Source organism: Ciconia boyciana, chromosome 14 (assembly GCF_034638445.1).
Source record: "Ciconia boyciana chromosome 14, ASM3463844v1, whole genome shotgun sequence".
In the NCBI taxonomy this organism is placed as follows: domain Eukaryota; kingdom Metazoa; phylum Chordata; class Aves; order Ciconiiformes; family Ciconiidae; genus Ciconia; species Ciconia boyciana.
The window spans coordinates 15,384,977-15,410,145 of NC_132947.1; the positions used below are offsets into that span (position 1 = coordinate 15,384,977).

Below are 25,169 nucleotides of genomic sequence, written 5' to 3' on the forward strand. Positions count from 1 at the left end.
TCCGCGGACCCCCGGGGCGCTGCCAGAGGCGCCGCTCCGCCGCGGCCCCAGTTAAACGCGAGAGCCCCGCCCGGCCCTGCGCGCACGCCGGGCGGTCGCTGCCCGGCGCAGCGGCCCAGCCCCCGGGCCGCCCCCCCGCCCCCTCCGGGCGCCGTCGCGGGCGGCGGGCGCCCCCTGGCGGCGGGCGGCGGCGCTGCTCCCGGTGCCCGCTCCGGCTGGCGGGTCGCGGCCGCCCCGGCTCCAAGATGGCGCAGGCGATCTTCGAGGCGCTGGAAGGTAACGGGGCCGCCGCGCCGGGCCCAGCCGGGCTGCGCCGGGCCGACAGCGGGGGATGCGCCTCTCCTCGCTCCCCCCGCCCGGCGTCGCCGCACCGCGCCGCCGCCGCGCGGGACGAGGGGCCGCGGCGGGGCCGCCCCGCGAGGCCTGGCGCGGCGCGGGGGGCTCCCGGCACCGCGGGGCCGCGCCCCGCTCCCCCTTCACTCCCCCCACGGCGGCGGCGCGCACCGGCGCGGCCCCGGGGCAGGCGGGCGGCGCGAGCGGCCCCGTGCGGCGGGGGCGGGGCGGCACGGCGGCGGGCATCCCCCGCCGGCAGCCCGGGGCTCGCCTCGCCGTCCCCTGTCACCTCCCGCCCCCCCGGCCCTGTGCCCCGCGGCACCCCGCCACTCCCTCCCTGCGCGTCGAGGCATCCCCGCGCCGCCCGTCCCAGTGCCCTGTGCACCGGGCAGCCCCCGTTAGCCCGGCGCCCCGGGGCACCCCGTCGCCTCCGGGCCCCGGAGCCCCCCACCCCGGGGCACCCCATCGCCTCCGGGCCCCGGAGCCCCCCACCCCGGGGCACCCCGTCGCCTCCGGGCCCCGGAGCCCCCCACCCCGGGGCACCCCATCGCCTCCCTGCCCCTGTGCCCCCCACCCCGGGGCTCCCCATCGCCTCCCTACCCCTGTGCCCTGCGCCTTGGGGCACTCCCATCGCCCCCGTCTCCGTGCCCGGTAAACGGAATCGCCAGTCCCCGGGGCAGCCCCGTCACTCGTGTGCCCCTCGCCCTCCCCTCGCTCCCCGTCCTCGTGCCCAGCAGCCGGGACGCCACCGTGCAGCGGGGCACCCTCGTGCCCTGCGTGCTGGGCTCCCCCATCCTCCCCGCACCCCAGGGCTCACGCTGCCGGCCCCAGCGATGTGCCTCGCTCCCCGCCTGCCCCGGGGATGGGCCCCGGGTGGGTGCTGGCCCCTGCGTGCGTGTGTTAGTGCGGGGGGTCCGTGCTTTCCGGCGCAGGCAGGGCAGTGCCCGGCTCCTGTCCGCCGTGCGGGCGAACGGGTTGCGCTCGCGTTGGGCTCAGTGTAGCGTTGGGACACTGCGTGTGACAGGCAGGTGCCATCCGAGGGGGACTCTTGGACGTGCTAAGCTGCGGCAGTCTGACACTGAGCTCAGGGTCAGCCCGTTTGGAGAAAAACTATTTCACAAGGCATTTATTTCTGAAATTGGATTACACACATATTTTCTTTTACATGGGGGGACACTGCTAACTGAAAGGCCTTCCATAGGGGTCGTTGCCCTGTGCTTTGCAAACAGCACCTGTGATCACAGCGGCAGAAAGAAGACCAAAGAAAAAATGTTCTCTCTATTTTGTCAGGTTACTTGGTGCATTTGACAGCACTCTGTGTGTCGTCAGGTTCCCTATTTCCTCTTCGCAATCAGCTCCTCATTGTGTGGGTTTCCTCGCAGAATTCAGTAGAGCCAAACATTTTAGCCAATTAAGAAAAAAAGCATGGGGGTTTTTTTTAAACCCACAATAATTGGCAGCTTTTAGTAGCTGAGCTTGTTTGTTTTGTTTTGTTGATTCGATTAGGTGGTGACTTGGAGTTCGTGTGTGGTGCTGAGAGCAGCCGTGTCCTCAGCGGGTGCTGTGGGGCAGAGGTGCATCTTCTCCCATCACCTGGTGCTTGTGTCAGCAGAAAAAAAGACTCAATGCATGAAAGTCAGGGCATGAGGGAAAAGTAGCACCTGGGTGAGACTTGTTTCCCTCTCTAAACTGAGAGAAATTCGAAAGGGAAAGAACAAGCACAAATCAGTAGTCTTGTACTTTTATCCTGGCTTCCCCAAATCGCCTTGTTTTTGTCAGGCTCTGGGGAAAGCCTGCTGCCACCAGGAGAGAAGAGATGGCTTTTTTTTTTTGTTTCATGACTGTGAAGAACATCCTGCAGACTGGTGCTGGCTGTAATCAGTGCAAGATTGATCCAAAGCTTTCTCCTGGAGTCCGTGGATGGCTGTGAACGGCATCTGTGTAACCAAGTAACTCTGCCTGCTTGTCTTCATGGGTTACTAAACCTTGAACTTGGTGATTTCCCTCTGTGTTAAGTGTGGCGTTCTGCATTTACCTTGTGAAACTGCAGGAATTCTGTGGGCATTTGCGTGAATTGCCAAATGAATGAAGAGCAACATATTTCTGTTGTCCTGGGCCACTTTTCTCTGGCAGAAGGCTGAATGCAACACTGACAATGCTGCTGCATTGTTGTTGCCTGTCTTCAGGTCTTGGCTTCTCCTCCAGCTTCCTTCTGCTAGCGGGATCAAGGCAATCATCTCTCTGGCTTTTTCACTTGGAAGATCTGGCTACATGCCAGAAGGAAACCCAGTTGTCTGGTGCCCAGCACGTCAAGAGTGGCATTCTTGATGCAAGCTGTTCTTAATTATCCCCATAATATACTAAACCTGAATTTTTGATCCCCCTTTTTCTTTTGTGTCCTGCTAGCTTACTTCTGCTGAAGAATGGCTGCTCCGTTTCGCTCTCTGGATCAGATGTGCCAACAAGAGCCTGCAGTGCTGCCTTTGCCGTTGATCAGGAGGGTATTTGTAGAAGAGGAGGTATACTTTAAAGCAGGGCTTCAGTCAATATGAGAAGATCCACTCAGGAGTGCTCCAGCGGCATTCTGCTGGCAGGGCTGTCCTACGGGGCTGGTTGCAGCTCTCTGCGCGAGCAAAGGCTTGCAGAACTGGACCTGCAGCTTTGCTGTGCCTCCATGTGATTTATGTGAAAGGGTTCCCATAGGCTTGGTGGCAATTTTATGGTAGCGTGTGAAGTAGTGTGATCTGCTGCTTTCCAGTAGGTGCTTGTGCCCTCCGCTCCCCAGCAGCTGGAGAGCGGTGCTCTCCTCTCTCCCAAGGGCACGTGCAGCATTTGCAACCTCTTCTTGGTGAAAGGTGATTGATGAAAAAGGTGTTCACAGAGTCTTAGTGTTACTTGCTTCACACTGGAGATACAGGAGAAACGAGTATTTAGAGTGTCTTTAAAATGCCATGGATTATATGGGTGCTTCCCATCGGGAACATAACGTCCCAGTTGTCCAGGAGAAATTTTAAAATGACAAGAGGAACTTGCAATGGGAAGATGAGGTGGTTGCTTCTGCTGTGCTGTTCCTTTATGCTGTGATCTGTTACAGCATTTCACTATCCTTCCTGCTGCTGTTTGCAGAGCGAGCTCTCATCAGGAACTGTCCTCACCTCACTGCTTGGAAATGATCAGACCAATAGATTTTACTGCGGCACGTAATTCTGAGTTCAGAGCTTTACAGTTTTGTTTTGCAAAGATCTTGAAGAAAAGTGAAAAGCAACCTAAGAACCCCCCACCTTTCTTTTCTCCCTTAATCCACAAGGTATAACATACAACTCTGGCATGCCATTTATTTTATTCATGGGTTCCTTGCCATAAAGGAATGGTAGGGAGGAGTGGTGCATAAAAATCACCCCTTTTTGCTATTTTTTTCCATAATCAGATTGTTCTACATGTCTTTACATCTGATTTCTAAAAAGAAAGAGTGTGTTGGGCTTAATCCACCGGTCACATGCTACTGGCCAGGTTGTGTCCCTAGATGAGCAGTCCCCATCCCCTGTATTTATCTGGAATATTTTTAGAACGTTTTAGCTGTAGTGAAAAATATTTGTGCCAAACAAAGTGCACCGATTCTGACAACACATCTGTCTGGGAGTGTGTGCTCTTGTGGAATCCTGAGGGAAATGGAAATGAGAGAGAGCAACCGGCAGCTCTTGCGTGAGAGGTCCCCACAGAGGAGCACGGCGCTGGGAGTGGAAGGAGCCACAGTCCAGCTCTCTTGCATGTCCCAGGACTGGTGTGGCAGCTGGTGGCTGAGCAGGTCCCCCCCAGAGCAGCTCTCCCAGGACCCTATGTTTAATATTTCCTTCTTAAAGCTGTATCTAAATCCTCCTGCAGTTCATAGCCCTGTGTCTGATCAGATCTGGGAATGCTGATCTTGAACACAGGGAGGCATTTCTAACACTGCTGCTGAAACAGAGTTGCTGTACACCAAAGATTTTGTCTTCAGCGAGCTCAGCGGCTTGTCTGTGCTTTATGACACTGGGTCCCCAGAGAGATCCACCCAGGCTGCTGCCCCGTCTGACCTGTGATATCCCAAATGCTCTTTTCATACCCACTGTTTGTAAGCATCCTTCCTCTCTGCAGCAAATGCCTGAAACCAAGTCCTCATTAGGCTTTCCTTGCCCTTCTTCCCTTTCTTCTCTTTGTATCGAGGGAGTGTGTGGAGGCAGGTGGGGGTGTTGCTTTAGTACGATAGTTAATCCTGTGGAGTAGAGGGGGATGAGAAGGTGAGAGTGGCTCTGCGGGAGAAGACAGCAGCAGCCAGCAAGTGGCTTCCCTCCACGACTAGTAAGCGAGCTCCCAGCGCCCGAGCGCTCCATGTTCAGGCCGTGCTCGATTTACCATCCATGCTTGTGTCTCCTTTCAGGAATGGATAATCAGACAGTGCTGGCTGTGCAGTCCTTACTGGATGGTCAAGGAGGCGTGACAGATCCATCTGGTCAAAATGTCAACTCCTCCACCGCCATCCAGTCAATGGGTGAGTCCTGGTAGCACTGAGAGAGAGGGGCAGGGACTGCAGGTCTCTTCCTACAGCGCACTCTCAGCATACTCCTACAGCGGCTGTCAGAACAGTTGGCAGAACGGCTGTAGGTGTAGGGCGCTGCTACAAGCGTTGTGAGCCCTCGGCAGGACTAGGCAGAGCAGGAGGAAGGGGGCAAGTGCCCAAGTGAGTTGGTCATGGCAATAGACTGGACCACGCATTTACAATAGGGGCACGAAAGGAGGGAGCAGTCGCTCTCCCTGCCACTAGTCCTGTTACTGTTTACATTTTTTATTTAATGAGCCATTCCTTATCCTCTGGGGATGTACGACTACTCCAGTCATTGAGTATCTCATCTGTGTGATTGAATACGGAAACTGGTGCTCGACCAGCACTCGCTGGGTGGATACCGAGTTATCCTCTGGAGGAGTTATAGTCTGTGTCCCCAGAAACCTTCTGCTTCAGGCTGTGAATCGGACAGGAGGTACAGCCTTGTGAGTCCGACTGGATCGAGTACAAAATGGTGTGTGCTTGTGTGGTTTGCTAACGCTGCACATTTCGTCTAGGACATGGTAACTGGGTTGTCTTTCTGCTTCTAACGTAAGGCAGAGCTGCCAAAGATCAGCAGTCTGGGGGTGGGGGGTTGGCTTTCGGACACAAGCTGCCATTGACTCTGTGCCCTGATCCAAGTTACTTCTCTTCCTGCGTGCAACCTGAGTAATAAAATCTGCCTCAGCCGGCATAACGCAGGTGCTTTGGAAGAAGCTGTTTTGACTAAAAGCAGAGGGTGCTACAGGAGCAAGGCTGGGTTGGTTGTTCATGTCTTTGGGATGAGAAGACAGACAATGGGATTCAGTTTGTCACAGGGAGATGGTGGGTTTCGTGTATGGGAGCAGGGCTGAGATGGGCTCAATCGCATCAGTTGGCTTTAAGGGAGAGCTTGGGATTGAGGAGGAGGGCCAGTTTGGCCTTTGCAGCTGATCTCTCCTGATGATGATGTCCTTGAGGTGCTAAGATCCAAAGGGTGTCTGTTTTCCTACGGCTGTGGTTGTTAGGTGTAGCATTGGGGAATGCAGAAGAAAGCCTGCAGCAGTGACCTGGTCCTCTTAATTGCAGATGACGAAGATGTGTTCCTCTGTGGGAAGTGTAAGAAGCAGTTCAACTCGCTGCCTGCCTTCATGACCCACAAGAGAGAGCAGTGCCAAGGAAATGCCCCTTCGCTCTCCACGGTCTCGCTGGCCACCAACAGTGTGTACACCCCCTCCATCACATCGGTGCAGCAGGCTCCAAGCGCCAGCCGGCAGGTACCATGCTGCGGGCAGAGGCTCTACTGCTCTGTCGCCGTGGTTTTGTGAGTGGGGGGAACCTCTGGGTCATGCTTTTAGATCCAGTGGTGCCTCATGACTGACCTCTTTTCTGGGAAGCTCAGTTGTGGTCCTCTTGGCTTCTGACCTCACAGTTAAAGCTGCCTGGCCCTCTGCAGTGAGGTGTCCTTCAGCACAAGTGTCTGATAGCTCTTTTTTCAAGACAGGAGGGGTTTCATATTGTGTCTGTGCTACAGCCAGACTTCGGTTCTACTGGAGAGCCCCAATGTCACCGCCTGGTAGGCTGGCCACGTGCCTGGGTGCATACTGTGCGGTGCTCAGGGTGGAATGGCTCTCGCTGTCCCCTGGGCCGTGGTCTGGCTCGTGGGCAGAAGAGGAGGGCAATGTCTGGCAGCCTTATTCCTACATCCCTCTTCTCAGTCTCCTGCAGCTAAGCCCACATAATGTGGTGTGATGAGCGTTAAGGGAATATCCTCTCTGGAGTAACTCTCCTTCCCAACAGACTTCTCAGGAGTCAATCCCTTGTGCATGACATGTACTGTGCCTGCAGTCGTGATGGTTTCCGAAGTGCTTTCAAACCAACTGTTTTTTTAAAGTTAACTTAGTGCCAGTGGATGGTGCTGCCCAGGGCTGCAAATACAAGTTGTTTCCACCCAGCAAATGGGACAGCCTGCCTCCCCTCCTATAATCTGACTCCAGTCCGAAGACATGAACCTGACGTTCACCCTCTGCAGCCAGAGCAGCCTCCCTCAGTTCTCCACCTTCCCTAGCTGGGGGAAGCACCCAGGAAAGGCCTGAACTTGTCTGCGACCAGTTTGTCCTGCAGATCTTGTTTAATAACCCCTGATTTGAATTGTAGCCAGTGGCCACTTTCCTGAGCCACTGTGATATTTTTTACCTCCTTTTCTGAGGAACGTTTCTGGAGCTGCCTTATTGTTATGGCTAGAAACTACCATGAACTCAGCAGGAAGCTGTAGATAATTACTGTGGCTCACCAGAGGCTGTGAAAGCAGAGACTCTGAGGTTCAGTAAAAAGCAGTGTCATCATTTTTTGTTTATTGTTTTGTCCTGTTGCTGGTCGACAATGCATCATTTTCTTTCAGCAAATTTCTACGTACATCACCGTTCCCCCATCACCTTTGATCCAGACCCTGGTGCAGGGGAACATCTTAGTCAGCGATGAGGTGCTGATGTCGGCCATGTCTGCTTTTACATCCTTGGATCAGCCCATGCCAACGGTGCAGTCCCCGGCACAGGTAAGGGGCACGTGTGGGCCCGGGGAATCCCGCTGCGTGGGGCCATGCTTTGCACAGCAGGAGAGCCCTGTTGGTCGATCAGACTCTAGAGCTAGTTTGCTTCGATGCTGAATCCTGGGCACCTTCCCAACGTGACAGCCGGGTTCAGGAAGGAGTGATGAATAAATGACAGGATAGCTCCAGGGCCTGCTCTCTCCTGGTGTCCTTGTTGCTGGATGTCCAAATCTTTGTAACGTGGTCTCTCCAGCTTTTTCTTGAGCCCCTGTATAATGGTTGGCTTCCAGAGCCTTTGCCAGTTTGCTCCATGGATCCCTTTCCTCCTGGGATGGTTGTTTCGGGCTCTCCCTGGGGCCGGCCAGGCAGTATACACTCTCCACGCTGTGAAAATGTTCTTTGTAACCAGAAGGATTAAAAGCTTTAAAAACAAAGCAAAAAAAGCAGTGGGGCCTGAGCACTTGGGTTTTGGAGGAGGCAATGTCTACTGGCAGGTCATGCCAACCCTCTGCAAGCCAGCACAGTCTGGTCCAACCTGGCAGTTGGACAGTGCTGCATTGTGTCAAGACATCGTCGCTGTTCCTGCAGGTGCTGTTTTGAATTGGGATTGGGAACGTGTGTGAGGGAGCAGCCCTTCCAACTCATCGCTGCTGCATTTTCAACATCTTGTCTGTCTGTCTCTCTCTGTTTTGGTTTTAGAGCAGCTTGAGTATGCACGCTGGGGCTGGCTACCTCTCCCAGCCCCCCCCTCCTCCGCCTCCCCCACCGCCACCCCCTCCTCAGCCTCCACCGCCTCCCCCCCCAAGCATGGGGGCTCCGGGGCAGCCCAGCGCCGGCGGCAGCGGGGTGGTCGAAGTGTACAGTGCACCTGCTCCTATGGCAGCAAACAGCGCAGTGGAGATCCAGACGCTGGGGATGCAGCCCTATCCGCCCATGGAGGTAAGGCCAGGGCTCTGTTCTCCTGGGCCTCTTCTAACAAGCAAGGCTGCTCAGCAGTCGTCTGGACTGGCAATGCGGAAGTAGAGTCTGGGAAGATGTGTTAGGTTATTTGACAATGATTATTTCCTCTGGGAGAAGGTACTGAACAGAAGGATGTCGGCAAGATGACAGGGATTCTGAGGACAAGAAGAACGGTTAAGAGGGTCGGAGGGCTTGGCTGGCATGGGCCTAGGAGACCTGAATGTCTGCTGTGCTTAAGGGATACCTGCAGGTGTTGGGAGTGAGAGGGAGCTGAGGTGAGGGGGCTTAGCTCCCAGAGGGGTGCAGAGCAGCACCCTGTGCGCTGCAGGCTTAAGTGGAGAGAAAAATTTAATCTGAATATCAATAAGCAGGCTTGACCAGGCAGCTTCTCCTAAAGAGAGGCACAAGCAGGGGTGGATTTACTGGTGGGTCAGCTGTTCACAGCCTCCATGTTCCATTGCCATTCACAACGGAAATTACTGGGTGTAACAGGTTTGTCGGCCTTATCTTTGTAGCTGGCATCTGACCTGGAAGTGTGAGTGGAAGAGGTCAGAAATGGACGGGGATGTTGGATACTCAGCACTCTGTGTTAATTTATCAGGGTGGGCAACAGAAATGCCCTCAAACCATGTCACCCCAGACTAATGCCTCTGTCTTTTTCTCTAAGCGTCCTTTTCTAATATTGGTGCTGACGTAAACAACTGTGCTTTGCCACCTGGAGTTTTCTTGTGCTTTCCTTCCCTTCTGCAGTCCTGCCAGGGCAGGCAGCAGGGCCTGGAGATCCCTGCCTTCAAGGGTGGTGTGAACCCACAGGGTCAGTGCTGATCGTTCTGGTAACCTGCTCCAGAGGGATGAGAAAGTCTTCTAGGCATAAGACACTGATGAGGGATTAGATGGCTCCTTCGTAGTGTTTGTTTGCTGTCCTGTTCCTGCTGTAGTAACTCCTGGATACTTTGTGATGTTCAGTGAGAGAGTTTCACACTGTGCAGGGTGTTATGTTTTAGTTAGAGACACGTTGTTGGACTGGTGAACCGGAAATTCGATCCAGTTTGGCAGGAGGCAGAAAACTCAGCCAGATGTGGCAAGTGTTGCTGAAGATGGAGGTTAGGGCACAGTATGACTCTGTGTAGCAAACTTGTTTCCTCTGATAAATTGCACTCTTGCAGGTACCGAGCCAGTGTGTGGAAAGTCCTGTGTACCCTTCTCCTCCTGTGTACAGCCCTGGGAAGCAGGCGTTCAAGTCCAAGAGCACCAGCACTCCCACACCTTTGACCAGTGCAGGAGGCAATGTGGTTGGTTTTGATTCCACCTCTGCTGCCAAAAGTCGGCGCTGCAAAAACGAGAGCGGGCTGCAGGAAGGTAAGTGTCCTTATAGTGTTTGCCCTGCACTAACCTGTAGGCCAGCGTGCTTATCCCGTAGTGGACTGTCAAGCCATGGGCTCTCTGGGTGTAGTGGGGTGGCACTGGCTGTGCATGCAGCTCTGGAGGAGGAACACGATGCCCTGCACAAAGCTGTCAAGAGCAGGTGAAAGTGTGGATGTGCTTCTTGTCTGTCACCTCTGAGTGCACGTGAAAAGACTGTCACTGTGCTACTGCATGGGCAAGCTTGTGCTGAATCTCTGCAACTACGTGCTTACTGGATCACACCTGAAACGGGGAGATCCTGCAAAGTAAGGTGTTAGAGCTTGGCCCGTTTTAACCCAAGGAAGACTGCCCAGCTGCAAGGCCAGTGGGCTAGATGTGGCCTGGCCCTGAAGACTCTCTTCTCAAGGGCCCCCTGCCGTGTGTTTCGATGCCTATGAAGAAAACACGCCTGTCCCCAGGTGAGGCAGGACAGGGGCATGCCCCATTACAGGATGGAGGAGCGTCAGATCCTCGCTGGCTGAGCCTGCCCGTTGCTGGTGTGATGCAGGCACACCTAGCTGAGTGACAGGGGAGGTCCCAGGTGAGAGGTGGAGGAAAGCCACGTAGCCTTCCTCCCCAGGAAGGTTGGAGTTACACCCATACAGATGCTAGGGTTTAACGTTATTTGCAGAGGTGTGAATGATCATGCAGGCTGCAGCTCTCAGTCCAGAATTTCCTAGAGCAGCGCACAGTTCTGCTGTTTTCCATTGGTTTATACCCCATCACAGTCGATAGATGATGTGACTGACTGGAGGGGAGAAATATGCATGTGCTCTGGCTAATGGCTGACCTTGGTGAGTTCGAAGGAGAGCAACAGAACTGGGGCCCTTTCCCTCACTAATCCCGTGTCTTTTCCCAGTGCCCAACATGCCTTTAAAGTAGGTGCTTTGTAGCACAGCTGGAAGGGTCCCTGGAGCAGTTAGTGCCTGAAGGGGATGCCCTGCCCCTTCCACTACTACTCTTCTCAGTACTTCTAGAGTTACCTCAGGCTACGTTAAATATATGTTTGTGCCCATAACCTCTCCCCAGTCTGGCCAGGCAGATCTTCTCCTTTCATAAGCCCTTTATTCTTGGTCCTGAATAGACATGTCTTGGGGTGAGGGCCCTGTGGCACAGGGGGGGACAGGGCTGTGCCACATGACCTCATTCCTGTGTGTGCTCTTGCTATTTCAGGCAAACCCAAGTCCCCCAAGCTGAAATGCACTTACTGTGACAAGGCCTTTACCAAGAACTTCGACCTGCAGCAGCACATCAGAAGGTAACGGTGCTGCTAGCCCAGACACAGCAGAGTGGCTGGGGTGGAGGTGGACACAGCCCCACTGAGGGAGTCTGCGCAGTCCAGTAGACCTTGCGTTTGTCATGTCCTAGAATCTGTGCTGCGCTGGGAGGTGACCCTTCATCCCCCTTGCTCCAGGACATCTTCTCCCCAGTGGCTGGGCTGAAGGTTGCATCATGGATGTAATCTTGCTGATTATGGGCTGGGACTGGAGACTTGTTTTCCTCGCTGATGAGACCTTGAAAGCCAAACTTGTTGTCACCTGATCACTGGAGCAGCATCATCTCCAGTGCTTGCCTCTGCCCTTTCCTCTTCTCTCCCTCCCTAGCCAAGCTCAGTGTCTATATAGGGAGCTCTTATAAGAGAGCTCTTCTCTGCCAGGAGGCAGTTGAAATCTTCAGAGTTTCCCCCAGTGGAGTCTGCCGGACTCAGGACAGATAAGAAGGAACAAGTGGTGGTTTTGCTCCCCTTCCCAGCCTGGACTCTTCACATGATGTACTCCATGTGTTAGAGTCTGCTCTTTCTCCTGCAGCAGAAGGGCAGAGTAGAAAGACCTTTCTGCTGTGGACAGGGGAAAGCAAATTCAGGGAGATCAAGGGGCTGCAAGCTAGTAGAGACATGGGTGCAGGGGAGAGAGGGGGTGACAGGGAAGAAAAGGGTTGTACACCTGAGAAAATGATGGGGTCCCCAAGGTCCGTGCGGAAACCCCGACAGTGAATGCCCTGATGTTGCAGAGGTCTTTTCCTGTCCCACTTCTTCCTTTGATTCCTTGTCATCCCAGATTGCAAGTGTTTTGTCTGTGTGCCAGGCTTGTTTCCCTAGGCCTCTCACAATCCATTTTCTCTAGTTAATCAGGTCTCAAAGCTGTTGTTTGGCTGGTCCAGGTGCTGATCTGCCAGAGTGCTTAGTGCAGTCCTGCAGCAGCCACCCCACCACAGTCCATGCCTGGGAGCTGCCTTCTCTCTCTGCCCGCTGCTGATACAGTGTCTTCTGCCTTCAGTCACACAGGCGAGAAGCCCTTCCAGTGCATCGTGTGTGGTCGAGCCTTTGCCCAGAAGTCCAACGTGAAGAAGCACATGCAAACCCATAAAGTGTGGCCTCCAGGGCTGGGGTGCACCATCTCCCGCAACTCCATCACAGTGCAGGTCATGGCCTTGAACCCCAACCAGCCAGAGGACGAGGAGAACACAGGTTTGCTGCCTGGGGATGGCATGTGCTAGGGGCAGAGCAGTGATGTGAGGAGTCTGCACGTCCCTGCACCTCCACACAGGGAGGGAGAGGAGACAGGAGCTGTGCGTGCTGTTTGCATTCCTCCCGTGGGGTTTAGCAGCACACGCTAGAGAAGTGAGTCACATTTGCTAGATTTCTGCTGGCAGGTGCATCCTTGGGTACCCCCAGCCATGGTGGATTCAGATGCTGGTGGAGATAGTGGCTCCAGACGCTGTGCCAGTATGTGCATGGGAACAGAGCGAGGTGTCTTTCCCCTTCTCCCTCCCTGGCAGGTGCAGCTTTGGCAGTGCATGAGCCACACTTGGCAGTTCTGGTCTAGTGGCCAGACAAGCCAGTGGTTTAGCATAGCCCAGTGCTCCGTCTTGTTTGCAATGTGCAAGTCATGCCTGGGCTTTGTCTGGCCCTGATGGCCAACTGAAAATACTTGAGGCAGAGAAGAGCTCCTTGTTGGCAGACTGTGTCTGGATACTCTTTCAGCTGGTGGCCTCAGTCCTGGTGGGAGGGGAGGGAACACTGTGACAATGTCATGTTTAGGACAAGGCCCCACTGGAGCTGCTCCATACAGACATCATGGACTGTGAGCTACTGGCTGGATCTTGCCGCCCATCTCCTGCCAGAGATAAGAGTAAATCTGGCTCTGGTTTCCTGGCAGCCCTGCTGACTGCTCCACAGGGCACAATTAGGTCCCTGGAAAAACAGAATGGGTCAAGGAGAGGAAGATGGAGTAGTCAGAGCCCTTGATAATCTGTAGACAAACTTAAAACTACCCTGTTAGAGAGTGAGATTTGTCTGATCTAAAGAATCTGCCTTTGAAAGGAAGGAAAGCATGGCCCCAGAGCCAGGCCTGGTGTGTCTTGGCAGCGTGGCACTTGCATAGCAGCTTTCAGAGCTGTCTCATGGCAGGCTGTGACTTTCTCTCTCCCTTTCTCCAGGTTTGACTCAGCCCTCCAGGAACCCTGCACAACCGCCCCAAGACATGAGCCCCTTGGACGAGAGTGAGGTGGGAAAACTGGAAGCCAAGCAGGTTGTCTTGATTGATAGCTCTTACCAGTGCCAGTTCTGCCCCAGCAAATTCAACACCTATTTCCAGCTCAAATCGCACATGACACAGCACAAGAACGAGCAGGTAGGGACAGAGGGTGTCCTGGGTTGGTGGTGAGATTGGGATGGGCTTCATATAGTGCACCAGCTTCCAGGGTCTGTCCTGAGCCTCTTACTCTCTGAAGCTGCCAGCACTTTGCATGCAGCTTGGCTCTCTGCATGTCTGGCTAGCAGCTGTGTGGTCTGGGTGGCTTTGACAAGCTCTGCTGCCTCCACCCTGCTGAGTGAGAAGTCAGCCGAGCAGGTTTGGGTGGCTAGAGAAGAAGCAAAGAAGCAAAGTCCAAAGTTTTCAGTGTAGGTGGCAGCTCTCAGGTCGTGGGACAGTCACCGCTGGGGTGTTGTGGTCTCACCCACTCGAGTGGTTTCAAGCGCTTACACCAACACCCCTTTCTCCCACCTTGCTTTCTTACAGGGGTGCCCTGACAATCTGCGTTTGCAGAACGTTCAACTCCCAGCAGATTCTGCCGTTGTCTTCCCGTGGAGCTCTCAGCGACATTTTGATGCTGAGCTGCTCTGCACTGTTCTTCAAAGACCCTTCCTCTGAGGAAGGGGATGTTTTACCACCACATTGTGTCCTGCTGCAGTGCAGGGCAGGGTTTCACTGCTGTGCCCTGACTGAGCGCTAATATGGCTGTGGGTGTGGTGGGATGCTCTGGTAACCACAGTGTTGCTTTGTTCATAACATCAGCTCAGCTGTTTTCCAGCACAGTGGGTCAAGGGGCAGTGATCCCTTTCTGTAAGTGACCCAGCAGCAATGATTTCCAAAAAGGAAGGCCACTCTGTCTTGGCAGAGGATTTTCCCTGCTTGTTTCCATGGTGTGCCACTCCAGTCGCTCTCCCTTCTTCTCCCAGGTGTATAAGTGTGTGGTGAAGACCTGTGCTCAGACCTTCCAGAAGCTGGAGTCCTTCCTTGAGCACATCAAGAGCCACCAGGAGGAGCTGAGTTATCGCTGCCACCTCTGCAGCAAGGACTTCCCCTCCCTGTATGAGCTGGGCGTCCACCAGTACTCCCACAGCCTGCTGCCCCAGCACAGCCCCAAGAAGGACGTGGCCGTGTACAAGTACAGTAGCAATCGGTGCTCACAAGGCTTGTAGGAGTGAGTGGGTGCAGAGCGTGTTTGGCTGAGAGCGGTGGGGACATTAGAGGGAAAAGGGGGCTGCGTGTTCAGTGGCTGCGGTTCTCTTGGGCACTCAAGTGGCAAATGGGGGACCCCTCCACCAGGCTACTAGGACGTGGCACTTTGAATGCAAGGAACCTTTCAGAAAGACAGTGAAAGGCTGGGATCAGTTAGGTGGGAAGATCCCATCACTGCAAGTCCTCTTATCACCAGTTGAGAGTGAGACTGGCACAGCTGAACCTGCACTGGACTGGATCAGAGACCCAGGGAAGTCCTTTCCAGCCTGTTTTCTGTGATTCTTTAAACACCTGCAGCAAAGGGAGTGCAGGCTGTAGAAGCTGTGCCCCGAAAAAAAGACTTATTTCTCCTATCCCTTTGCTGCGAAGGCATCTATTACCTGGGAAAGCCTTTCTACTAGTGTAGAGGGAAAGGGTGAGGAGTCCACGAAGAGCTCTCGAAATGCCTGTAGAGACATACAGGAAGAGTAGGAAGCCCAGAGGATACTGAAGTCGCCTAGGAGCTTCATGGAATAAATATCTGCTCCTTCTTGCATAGACCATAATTTCTAGTTATCCTTGTGCTGTGGAGCTTCATCCTACAGCTTGCTAGTGGGGATCTTTGAGATCAGAGCCCTGCTTATATTTGAGGAGGTTTTAGTTTGATCTAAGGAAAAGGGGTTTCACAGCAGATACATGTTGTGAGTGCCTCTGCATTCATTGTTGATGATGCATGTCCCCATTGCCCATTATCAGTCAGCTTTGGCAGACGTCTCCGGCAGAAATGCTGCCAGGATGTGTGAGAACAGGTGAGTTAGGTGGAGAGGGCCCAGGTGGTTTTGGAGAGGTGGCGGTGTGAGGTTTGTTAGATGCCAGAGACCCCACACGGGAGCATGTTGCCTTGTGGCTGCCCCAGCCACGGGTAATGCTGCTGTTGTGCTGTGACCCCACTGTCAGCTCCTTCACTGGGAGCTGCTGTCTCCATGAGGAAGCAACGTGGAATATGTGCTCGGGTCCCTGGCTGCTCCCATGGGTGTCTGTGTGGAAAAGCACTAGCGATTTAAAGGCTTCTCCACCCAGTTTCCCAGCATCTCCCCCTTGTGAAGGGTGCTAAGTGTGAGTGTGATCTGGCCATGTGGGTTGCTGAGGTTTCAGAGCACCTGGGTGTTGTTGTTATTGTCTGTACCAAACTGACCCTACCAAAAATCAACCTGGAAGGTGGCTGGTGAATGGGCTGGGCAGCCCTGCCTGGGGTCTGCCTGCGGTGTGGGGTTTGCTGGCGGCAGCCTCATTCACAGGCTCTGTCCTTTCTCTCCGCATTCAGATGTGTGAAGTGTGTAAATAAGTACTCCACCCCGGAAGCCCTGGAGCACCATCTGCAGACAGCAACGCACAACTTTCCCTGCCCTCACTGCCAGAAGGTGGGTGGGTGACGGCTGCCTGAGCCGGTCCTGGACATGTCGCTAGGGCTCTGAGGGGGACGGGAACCCTCGGCTCCCTTTCCTCTCCCTTCCTACCTCAGTACGGACTGGCAGGCTCACAAGGTGCTTTTCAGAGAGACAGAGGTGAGTGCACCCCTGGCCTCCAGCTCTCTGGCCTCTCACGCAGAGCATGTTCCTCCCTGCACTGCTGGCTTTTCTGCCGGTTCCCATTTGCTGAACAGAATTTGTCAGGGGAGCTCCCTTGTTCCCACGACAGCACAGGACTGCACGCTCTGGGCTGCTGTCCTTATTTCTTAAAAGCAAGTGTACCAGGAGGAGCGAGGCTAGTTTTGGGAAGTCTTAGAGTGGCGGCAGTGCCTTTGACCCACTGTGCCTGGCTACCTATGGCTGGAAGGTTGGGCACGAAAAGCCCTAGGTCCTGGGGGAGCTCGTACATCTCTACTGCTGTCCTCATCTCCTGTTGCAACAGAAGTCTCTGGGTTCCCCCTCGTTCTTCTCTTTTTGATGAGTGCTCTGTGTCCTTGGCAAAGAGAAGCCTGTCTGAGTGATGTGACTGGAACTAGAACGATGCCTGGGTAGGTTTTGGCTGGAAATACTCACTTCAGCACAGTCCCTGAGGGGGTTTGAGGGACAGAATTTTTTTGGATTTGAATTCTAAGAAATTATTTTTTGAAATCCAGACTAAAATTTGGACCCTTGCTCCTCTGTTTATAGCAAAGGAAATGAAAATCCTGCAGTGGGGGCAGGGACAATCTCAAAGGAGTGACCACTCTGTACTGAGGTAGCTCAGGAAGGGGAAACACTCTGCCATGGTTAGTAACTCATCTTTCTTTACCTGTTTTCTCTCCACTTCCCCCGCCAGGTGACAGATGCCCTTCTGAGCCCGGGTGGGACTTTCAGCATGCGGCATAGGGGTTGGAAAGCCCATTATCTGCAGCAGCATTTTTTACTTCTGTTTGTATTCTTACTCATATTGCTGTTTTCTGGAGATGCGAGAGCACAGTCCTGAGTACCAGAACTCCTGGCTCTCCTGTGCTCCCCTCAGATGTGTGCTTGCAGCATCCTCATTAGGAATTCACTTAGCTTGGGTATTTCCAGTATCCCTATTAGCCAAAGGAACCATTCCTACTGGCTTTATAAAGACCGTGAATGAGAGCCTTTGGTAACAGGTGATCGGGAAGAACAAACTGAAGTTAACACTGTGGGAAGGTAGTAACTGCTGGGAGTCCTTGCCCAGCCTGTCCTACCGCTGGTTCCGGTGGGAGACTGGGCATCCATCTGGGGTGCTGGTCCTCAGCAGTATGGTGTTACAAACCTAGCAGCAAGGTTTCAGCTTATGTGTTCCTTAAGGATAAGAAGGTGGTGTTTGTTTTTGTTTTGGGTTTGTTTTTTTTTTTTAAAGCTCTATCTGTATTTTCCTTATGCAAACTAAAGGTTTCCTCAGTGCGTTCTTTCCAAGAAAGCAGTAACCATGAGCTTCTTACACTTTCTATACAGGCCACACCTCCCATGCCCATGCAGGCTCAGTCATGTTCCTTGTGTGCTGCTGGCTCTTAGCCTTGTTTTTATGTGCTAACAGGTGTTCCCCTGCGAGAGGTACCTGCGCCGCCACATCCCCACGCATGGTGGTGGCAGCAAGTTCAAGTGCCAGATCTGCAAGAAGTTCTTTCGCCGGGAGCACTACCTCAAGCTGCATGCCCACATCCACTCGGGTATGGGCTCACCTGCCACCACAGTGCTTACTATCTCCATATCACAGTCCTTGCTGCACGCTGTAATGCCCTGGCTATTTTCCTGATAACCAGAGTAACAGAGTTGAGTGTGTAAGTCATTTGTAGTAACATGGGTTCAGGAAGTTCAGGAAATGTATGGTTTTGGTTCAGCCTCATGCCCAGTACTGCACCAGCTAGAAGTGGGACACAGAGGTGGCCTCCCCCACTGCCTGCGGTTGCAGAAGCTAAGGAAGCTGTCCCTGGAGATCAGGAGCAGCGCGCGGTGTGGATTGTATCCATCCATTTACCCATCAGGCAAGGTAGGGAAGCTTGGGGAAGTTTATAGAGAAGCAGAGAGTGGCACTGCTGCCAGAGTGAATCCTGTACGTGACTAGAGCAGCCCTGTGTGACTGGACTCTCCCTGACTCTTGGTCTCTTTTTTATCCAGGTGAAAAGCCCTTTAAATGCTCAGTGTGTGATGCGGCCTTCAATCGGAAAGACAAACTCAAGCGACATATGCTGATCCATGAGCCTTTTAAGAAATATAAATGTCCCTTCTCGTACGTAGCGTGTCTCCAGCATGGCGGCATGTCTTAAGGGGGTTGGGATGGTGTTTGGGAAGAAAGGAGTGTCTCTTGTAGGTATCCTAGGGTACATGGGTGGCATCTGCCAGTCCACTACTTCTTAGGGAGGCAGGAATGCTGTCTGCTGTTGAACTGGCAACCCAGAAGTCCCAGTTCCTGTCATGTGAGGCCACATAATTTCATCTCGGTTCATCAAGCCTGTAAAATAATGCCTGCCTTCATGGGAAGCTTGGGGGATTGCACCTGGGGAGCACTGGGGAAGAGAAGGAGTATTATTTGAGCACAAAGCACAAGGTTGCCTGAATGATGGGCTCTCCCTGACTGCCATGTCTCGAATAGCACTTGGCAACGTAGGAGCTAATGTACAAGCCAAAGAAACCCAGGTTTAGAAGGTGCATCCCCAAATCCATTGCACAGCCATGGGCCTTCTGAGATAACCAAGACTGACTGACTTCTCCCTGCTCCAACCACCTTGTAGCTCCTTCCAAAATACTTCTGTCTGTAGGCGAGATCTTGAACCTGCTGCTTTTAGAAGCATTCATAGTGAGACACAGGCCCTGTGTAGACTAGCAGAAGCCACATGTCCCTGTAGCAGCCTGTGTATTTCTCGCCCCTCTCCAGAAGGGCTGAAATAGTGGAGCTCCTACCCAGGGACCCATCTGGGTGCTGCTAAGGGGAAGGGTTGTGGGTCTCCTTGTGTTCCAGGGTCTGTTTATACATGGATCCTCAGTTGATTCATGCTGCTCACCAGCATTTGTTGTTGTTACAGAAGCCACACGGGCTGCAATAAAGAGTTCAACAGGCCTGACAAGCTGAAGGCTCACATACTGTCCCATTCGGGTAAGTGCAGCTCTGCCCATGCTGCCAGTGGTTGGGAACAAAGTGGCTGGGATTCGCTGTGGTGCTGCAGGAGCATGTTACAGAAGGAGTAAGCTTGAGAAATGAGATAGCAAACTGTGAAAGTGCTTCTGCTTTATACCCCCAGAAGCACAGGATGTTCCTTACAGGTGCTTTCCCTGTGGTGTCCCTCCACCCACCACTCAGCTAACGCAGCTACTCTCATTTTCTATGGGAGAATTTGCCACCCACCGTGTGTGGTACAGTTTTTCCCAGATATAGGCCTAGATTCTTAATATAATCTATTAGCTTTAGATTTTTTTATCTCTGTTGCTGCAGGCCTGTTTAAGTGAGCTTGCATTTTACAGCTGTGTCTAGGCTTTGGGCTGTTTTCTAAGGCAATATAAATCTGTAGGCAGGGCCTGCTGGCGAGACTCGGAAGCAGAGCTGGATTACTCGGTGTGTTTGCTATCCAATGAATATCCAGAGTGCTCTGTCCACTCCTCCCCAATACCATCTTACATTCAAAAGGAGATCTCTTGGGATTTGATTCCCTTCTCTCTGTGTTCCAAAAATGATGCTCCCACTCCTAATAAAGACAAATGATTTATTCCTGTGCCCTAGGGAACGTTCTGACTTTTGTCTCTTGGAGTAAAACTGAAAGTCTTTTTATGTGCCTGTCATGTCCGAAGCCCTGCAGAGTGCGATCAGATGGGACTGTGCTGACAGTGCAATGGATGGTTTGTTTCAGACTGTACATTCCTATACTTGGGAGGAAAAAAAAAAAGTGAAAATTTTTTTACTTACCAAATACACTAGAAAAAAAATCAGAGTTTAAGACTGTTTTGCGTTTTCATCACAATTACCTGACTTTTTTTTCTGGTGATATTTTAATCCTCTTATTTGAGGCAGGAACTATTGTTTTAGCCCTTCCTAAACACAGACATTCAAGTGTGGCCACTCACCCTTTTCTGACTGCAAATTTGCCTGGCACAATGTCTCCTCAGGCCATGGGGTTTTTGGTTTGTTTTAATTAGCAAGCTGAAAAAGAATAGGGCTTCCTGGGTGAGGAGGTGGCTGCTTCAAGGTTTTATCAGGGAACATCTCCTTGGAAGAGGAGATGGAGCTGTCATGCACTCCCTCGGTGCGGTGCAGATTTTCCTGAAGATCTGCATTAGGATGCAGGGTCTCTTAACTGAGCTCTCTCTCCTCCGATGCTTTGTGCAGGGATGAAGATCCACAAGTGCCAGTACTGTAACAAGTCCTTCAGCCGACGAGCCCACATGATAGAGCATCAGCGCTCGCACACCGGTAACTACAAATACCGCTGCCCCACCTGCAGCAAAGGCTTCACACGCCACAAGTACATGAAGGACCACAAGTGCCGGCTGGGCTCACCCAAGGACAAAGACCTGCAGCTCAGGAAGCCCCAGAAGAAGCGGGTGGCGCGGGGGCGCAAGGTGGGCCTTTCCCTCCCCAACCAGCTGGGTCTGGCAGAGCTGAAGGACAGTGCCGCTGGGGAAAGCCCCCCCGAAGGTGGCCCTAACAAAGAACCGTTCCAGGAGTCAGATGCAGTCCTGTCCATCGTGGTCGGTGGGTCAGGAGCTGCTGACTCGGACCTTGTCGTTCCTGGGCAGCCCAACAGCATCGCATCCAATTTGGCCCTGGCAGAACTGCAGACTGCCTCGGACGGCCCCTGCACCATGCTGGCTGTCCCTGTTTACATCCAGACGACAGAGTGATAATGGGTAGAGCCACTGTGTGGCTGAGGGCTGCTGCTGGGGCTGTCAGACTTGGTGCTGAAATTTATCACAGTGAAAAAGACCAAAGCTCTTGCGGGGAGGTAGGTGGATATGGGAGAGAATGGCTTTCATCTCCACTTGTTCTTCCCATCCTTGGGCAGAGGACTGCTTGGAAGCCACCAACGGCTACAAGGCACTGAAGAGAATGGCTCCATTATTTCTTGTCCCTCTGCATCACTAGTCAGCCTAGGGCAAGAAAGACTAAGATCCCTGAATCAGGGTAAGAAGAAGGAGCATGCAAACTTGCAACAAACAGAGCTGCTGAAATCAGGTGGCTTTGCAAATCACAGCCTGCCCCATCTGTGGTTTTTCTGGCCTAAAAGCTGTATTGCCCAGTATTTGGGTGGCCTTTCCGAGAGCAAACAATTGATCCTTCCTAGTGGAAGCAAGTTCATCCTGAGATCCTTTGGGAACACTGTTCAGAAATACCCTGCTAGACTTATCTCTGGTATCTTTCTCCTCTCTGTCTCTATCAGTAGAAAGATCACCTTGTCTGTACTACATGTGTTATAAACACCGTGGACCTCATGTGCCGTGTGGAGTCGGTGGGTGGGAGCATGCGTGTATGTTGGCTCTTCTTGCTGGTTGGTGTTCTCTCCACAGTGTTTGTTCTTTTCATGGTTTTTCTCCATATCCAAGGATCTCCAAGTGCCTTAAACATCAGTGAGTCAATCCTTGTGACAGTGAAACGTGACACCTTCTGTGTACAGCAAGGGAGACAAAAGCCTGGGTGAAGTGACCTGTCCAGGGTCACACAGGAAACCTGTGATGCATCCACGAGCCAGTTTTCTAGCATCGGCTCTGGACTAGGTGCTGCGGGGTAATTCTGTGCACTTCTCTGGCAGCTGCTTCCCGGGCCGCACATTCCCTTAGCTCAGTTCTGTGAGCCAGTTAGTAGATTCAGTGGGTCACTGGCAGGTGGGGAGTTGGTGTCGTTAGGTAGCAAGAAAGTCTGGTGTGACTGGGACAATTTCTCTTGTCTGCTTGGCTTCTCCTCTCTGATTTTCCAAGTAGGAGTCCCAAACGGTGCCCGGGAGCACCAAACCCAGGAACTGAAAATCACCATTGTGCAATATTGGTACGGGAGGTTGCTCTGCTCTCCCATGCTTTCTTCCTGCTCCATGTGTTGGCCAGCCAAGCTGAGCTTTCCATGGTAAATTCGTGTGATGAGCTGCTAAGTTGTAGATGCAAAATGCTGCATTTCCAGCCTATTTATCTGGGGGTGGTGCAGAGCAGAGCATGGGTTCAGTCAGTCCTGGGTGCCGAAACTCTGGCTGCGGAGTCCCCTGCCTTGCCATCTGGGAAACGGTGGGTGTTTCTGGCAGCTGGGGCAGTCAGCCCAGCGTTACTGGTCTGACCGGCCTGACCCTGATGCCTGCCTGCAACCTGCCTGAGCTCCAGCCCATCGCTTAACCTCGAGGTGCTTTTCCTGTCTCCTTGCAGTGTATTTTGCTCAAATCTTAAAAATAAGAGCTTGCAGAGACAGCGTGCTGGTGCCGTGCCCATCGTGGCATCTCCTGGCGGCATGTGCTCCCAGACTGCACCCAATCTAACGATGAGTTACACTGTCACCCCTGGAAGACTGTCACACAGTTCCTGTCGGGATGGGTCCCGCTGCCAGTTCGCTTTGCTCACTCACTTTCTTAACTCACTTTTTGTCCATTTTACTTTTTTGTGATGCTTCTGTACCTCCTGCTGTTGGTGGGTGTTAGGAAATGGAGCACAGGGCTTACAAGGGGAGGCTGGGAGAAGGGGGTTCAGGCTTTAGAAGAGGTTAAGGAGAGGTCTTGCTGCTGCCTACAGCTGCCTAACAGGTGGGGGTGGAGAAGGTGGAGCCAGACTCTTCAGAGGTCCCCAGGGATGGGACGAGAGGCAACAGGGACATGTTGGAACATGGCAACTTCTGACTCAATACAAAGAAAAGAAATTTCTGCCAAGGGGGTGGTCAAAGGAAGGAGGCCACAGAGAGGCCGTGAGATCTCAGTACCTGCTGATACTCCAAATTCGACAGAGCGTCCTGCTCTGAGTGGATGTGCTTGGGAGGAGGTGGCTGGGCCAGAGATGTCCAGACGGCCCTTCCTACTTAGGAGTTTCTGTGCTTCTGTGAAATGTCTTGTCTACTTTGAAGGACAGAGTTTATTTGCCCACAATGTTTGTTTTAAATACTTAGCTCTCACAGGAGGGGAACAGTATCAGGAAATAGTTTGCTAAATATACTTTTCCTATTTTCCTCCCCTCTGTACCCGCACCATACAGTGTCATTATGTGGTCTCTGGTGCTTGCTGCGGCGCTGCAGTCGGGTCTATTTTGAGATGATGATATGTGGGTGCTGCACTCCTTCAGCTCGGAGGCACCATCTGGAGGCCCGGCCCTTCCTTTCTGGCCCCTGCTTTCCACCAGCCCTGCGCACAGGCCAGCCAGTCTAAATGAGACGCTGGAAGCTGGTTTCCACTGGCTACGCTGAGTGTAATTCAAGGAGTGGAAGCAGAGCCACAGAACAGCCTCGTATGTGACTGTGGGACATGAGGGCTGAAAGATGCTGTGCTGTTTGCTTGATATGTGTTTGCATGTGTCGTACTGTTGAACCGAAACAAGTTTTATCAAGTTTTATCTTGAGCATAACGATTGTCCTCTTAGAGTAAACCTCAGAGCGATTATGTGTAAGATAACATAACAGAGGTCCCTGATCAGAAGAGAGGCCAGGCTGGCTGGTTGTGCAGCCTTTGCCTTTGGCAGCTCTGTGGATGTGAGTCCTACGCGTGTCTGACGGATGCTGCAGCCCCAGGGGGACTGGCAGAGGAAAGGATGGGCGACTGCCTGCAAGTGTGGTGGCCCCTGTCCCGTGCTTCCTAGCTGGGCTGGCTGCACTGGAGCAACAGCAGGTCCCAGCAGCCCCAGGTAGGTGCTCCTGGAGCTTCACTGCCCTTTCTGTGGAAAGGAAAAAAAAAAGCCGTTATTTAAAACAACAACAAACCCCCCCCTCTCCTCTGTAGCCATACTGCCTGCAGATTAAATTTTGCCATGGAAGGAAATGTCATGGGAAAGAGAATTTAATTAGAAGACTAAATGCTGTCACTGAGACATCGTGAGTTACGTGCAATCCTCAGTACTATTCAGTACGCAGGGACCAGTTGTGCAGGGAAGGTGCCTCATCACAGCAGGCCACGAACTTCAGAAATTCTTCTATTTCCTGCTGGCCAAAAGGGAAGAATTCTACCCAGAATTTTACCCCATTTCTGTTCCTCTAGTGGGGGCCTGCCTCCTGCTCAGCTGCAGCACGGGCTGAGGTGGATCTAAGCTGCTCAGGGCACTGCTTTTGTCCCAGCACCTTTCCAGAGGACTGGTTCCATCCTGCGTCCTGGGTACAATCGTTTTCCTTACAAAACCACTGTCGGAAGCATCTTGGCCTTTTCTGGAAGTTCCCTGGAGTACCCCAGGGCCAGAGCCATCCCCTGGGAGAACTGGAGCCGATACTGGATCAGAACAAAGGTCTGCGGTGCTCAGCCTCCACTCCTGACAGCAGGTGCCTATGTGAGAGTAAGAAAAGGGCAGGTAAAAGCTCTGCCTCCCCTGGTACTCATCCAGCCTCCCATGTCGTCAGCTGGGGGGCTTTCCTACCCTTTCTATAAGCCCCTGTGGATTTTTCTTGTGTACTTTTTGTCTTTCTTCCGTATCTGCCATTACAATGTTAACACGGTAGAACGAGGCAGGATCCATTACACAGCTTTGTTGCTGAATTCCCACCTTGTACATAAGGAGGCTGTCTTTAATTATATTAGCCGGCGCAGTGCCTTTTCCCACTTACTGAGGGCATGAAAAGGCTCTCTTGCCCGGTAAGCAGTTGTTTGGTTCATTTTTCCTCTGCCATTTGGTGTGTATACCCCAGCCTGTTTTACAGAGCACTAACTAGTCCAACCCTGCTCAAAATGATTAATTTTCTCGGGTGATTTCCACTGGTAAACACTATTGTCCAAGTCTGTTATTAATTAACTTGTTTTCACAACAGCACTGTGAGTGCTAAGGGGAGTGTTTATTACTTTTACAGATGATAGAGGCCAAGCACAAAGAAAGGAAAGTCAAATGTATCCAGTAAAGGTTGGTAGCAGGCCGAGGCACTTAAGACTTAATTTCTTCATTGGACTTTGGACTCTGTACATAGGTACTGTGGTCATATAGCATGGAATTACATGCTGTATCCACAAATCGGAATGTGTGACTCAAGCTTCCGGGAAATAAGGAGCTCACAACTAGTCACCACCAATTAAGCAATC

General features: G+C 52.7%; 1 protein-coding gene across 6 annotated transcripts; it reads left to right on the forward strand.

The window, feature by feature from the left end:
* The first annotated feature begins 114 nt into the window (after positions 1 to 114).
* On the forward strand, positions 115 to 23,881 carry ZNF341 (zinc finger protein 341). Of its 6 annotated transcripts, none has more exons than XM_072879473.1 (16): positions 1,232 to 2,519; positions 2,740 to 2,852; positions 4,748 to 4,858; positions 5,978 to 6,165; positions 7,290 to 7,442; positions 8,136 to 8,375; positions 9,563 to 9,755; positions 10,974 to 11,058; positions 12,077 to 12,267; positions 13,239 to 13,432; positions 14,260 to 14,468; positions 15,846 to 15,942; positions 17,543 to 17,675; positions 18,124 to 18,235; positions 19,029 to 19,099; positions 20,324 to 23,881. In XM_072879473.1, exons 1-16 carry the CDS (start codon positions 2,419 to 2,421, stop codon positions 20,836 to 20,838), a joined length of 2,706 nt encoding a protein of 901 aa, XP_072735574.1. In that variant the 5' UTR covers positions 1,232 to 2,418; the 3' UTR covers positions 20,839 to 23,881. The 6 variants fall into 6 exon arrangements, with proteins under 6 accessions (XP_072735578.1, XP_072735574.1, XP_072735575.1 ...); XM_072879474.1 differs by having other exon boundaries at positions 1,233 to 2,562; XM_072879476.1 differs by having other exon boundaries at positions 1,233 to 2,282.
* The last annotated feature ends 1,288 nt before the right edge of the window (positions 23,882 to 25,169 follow it).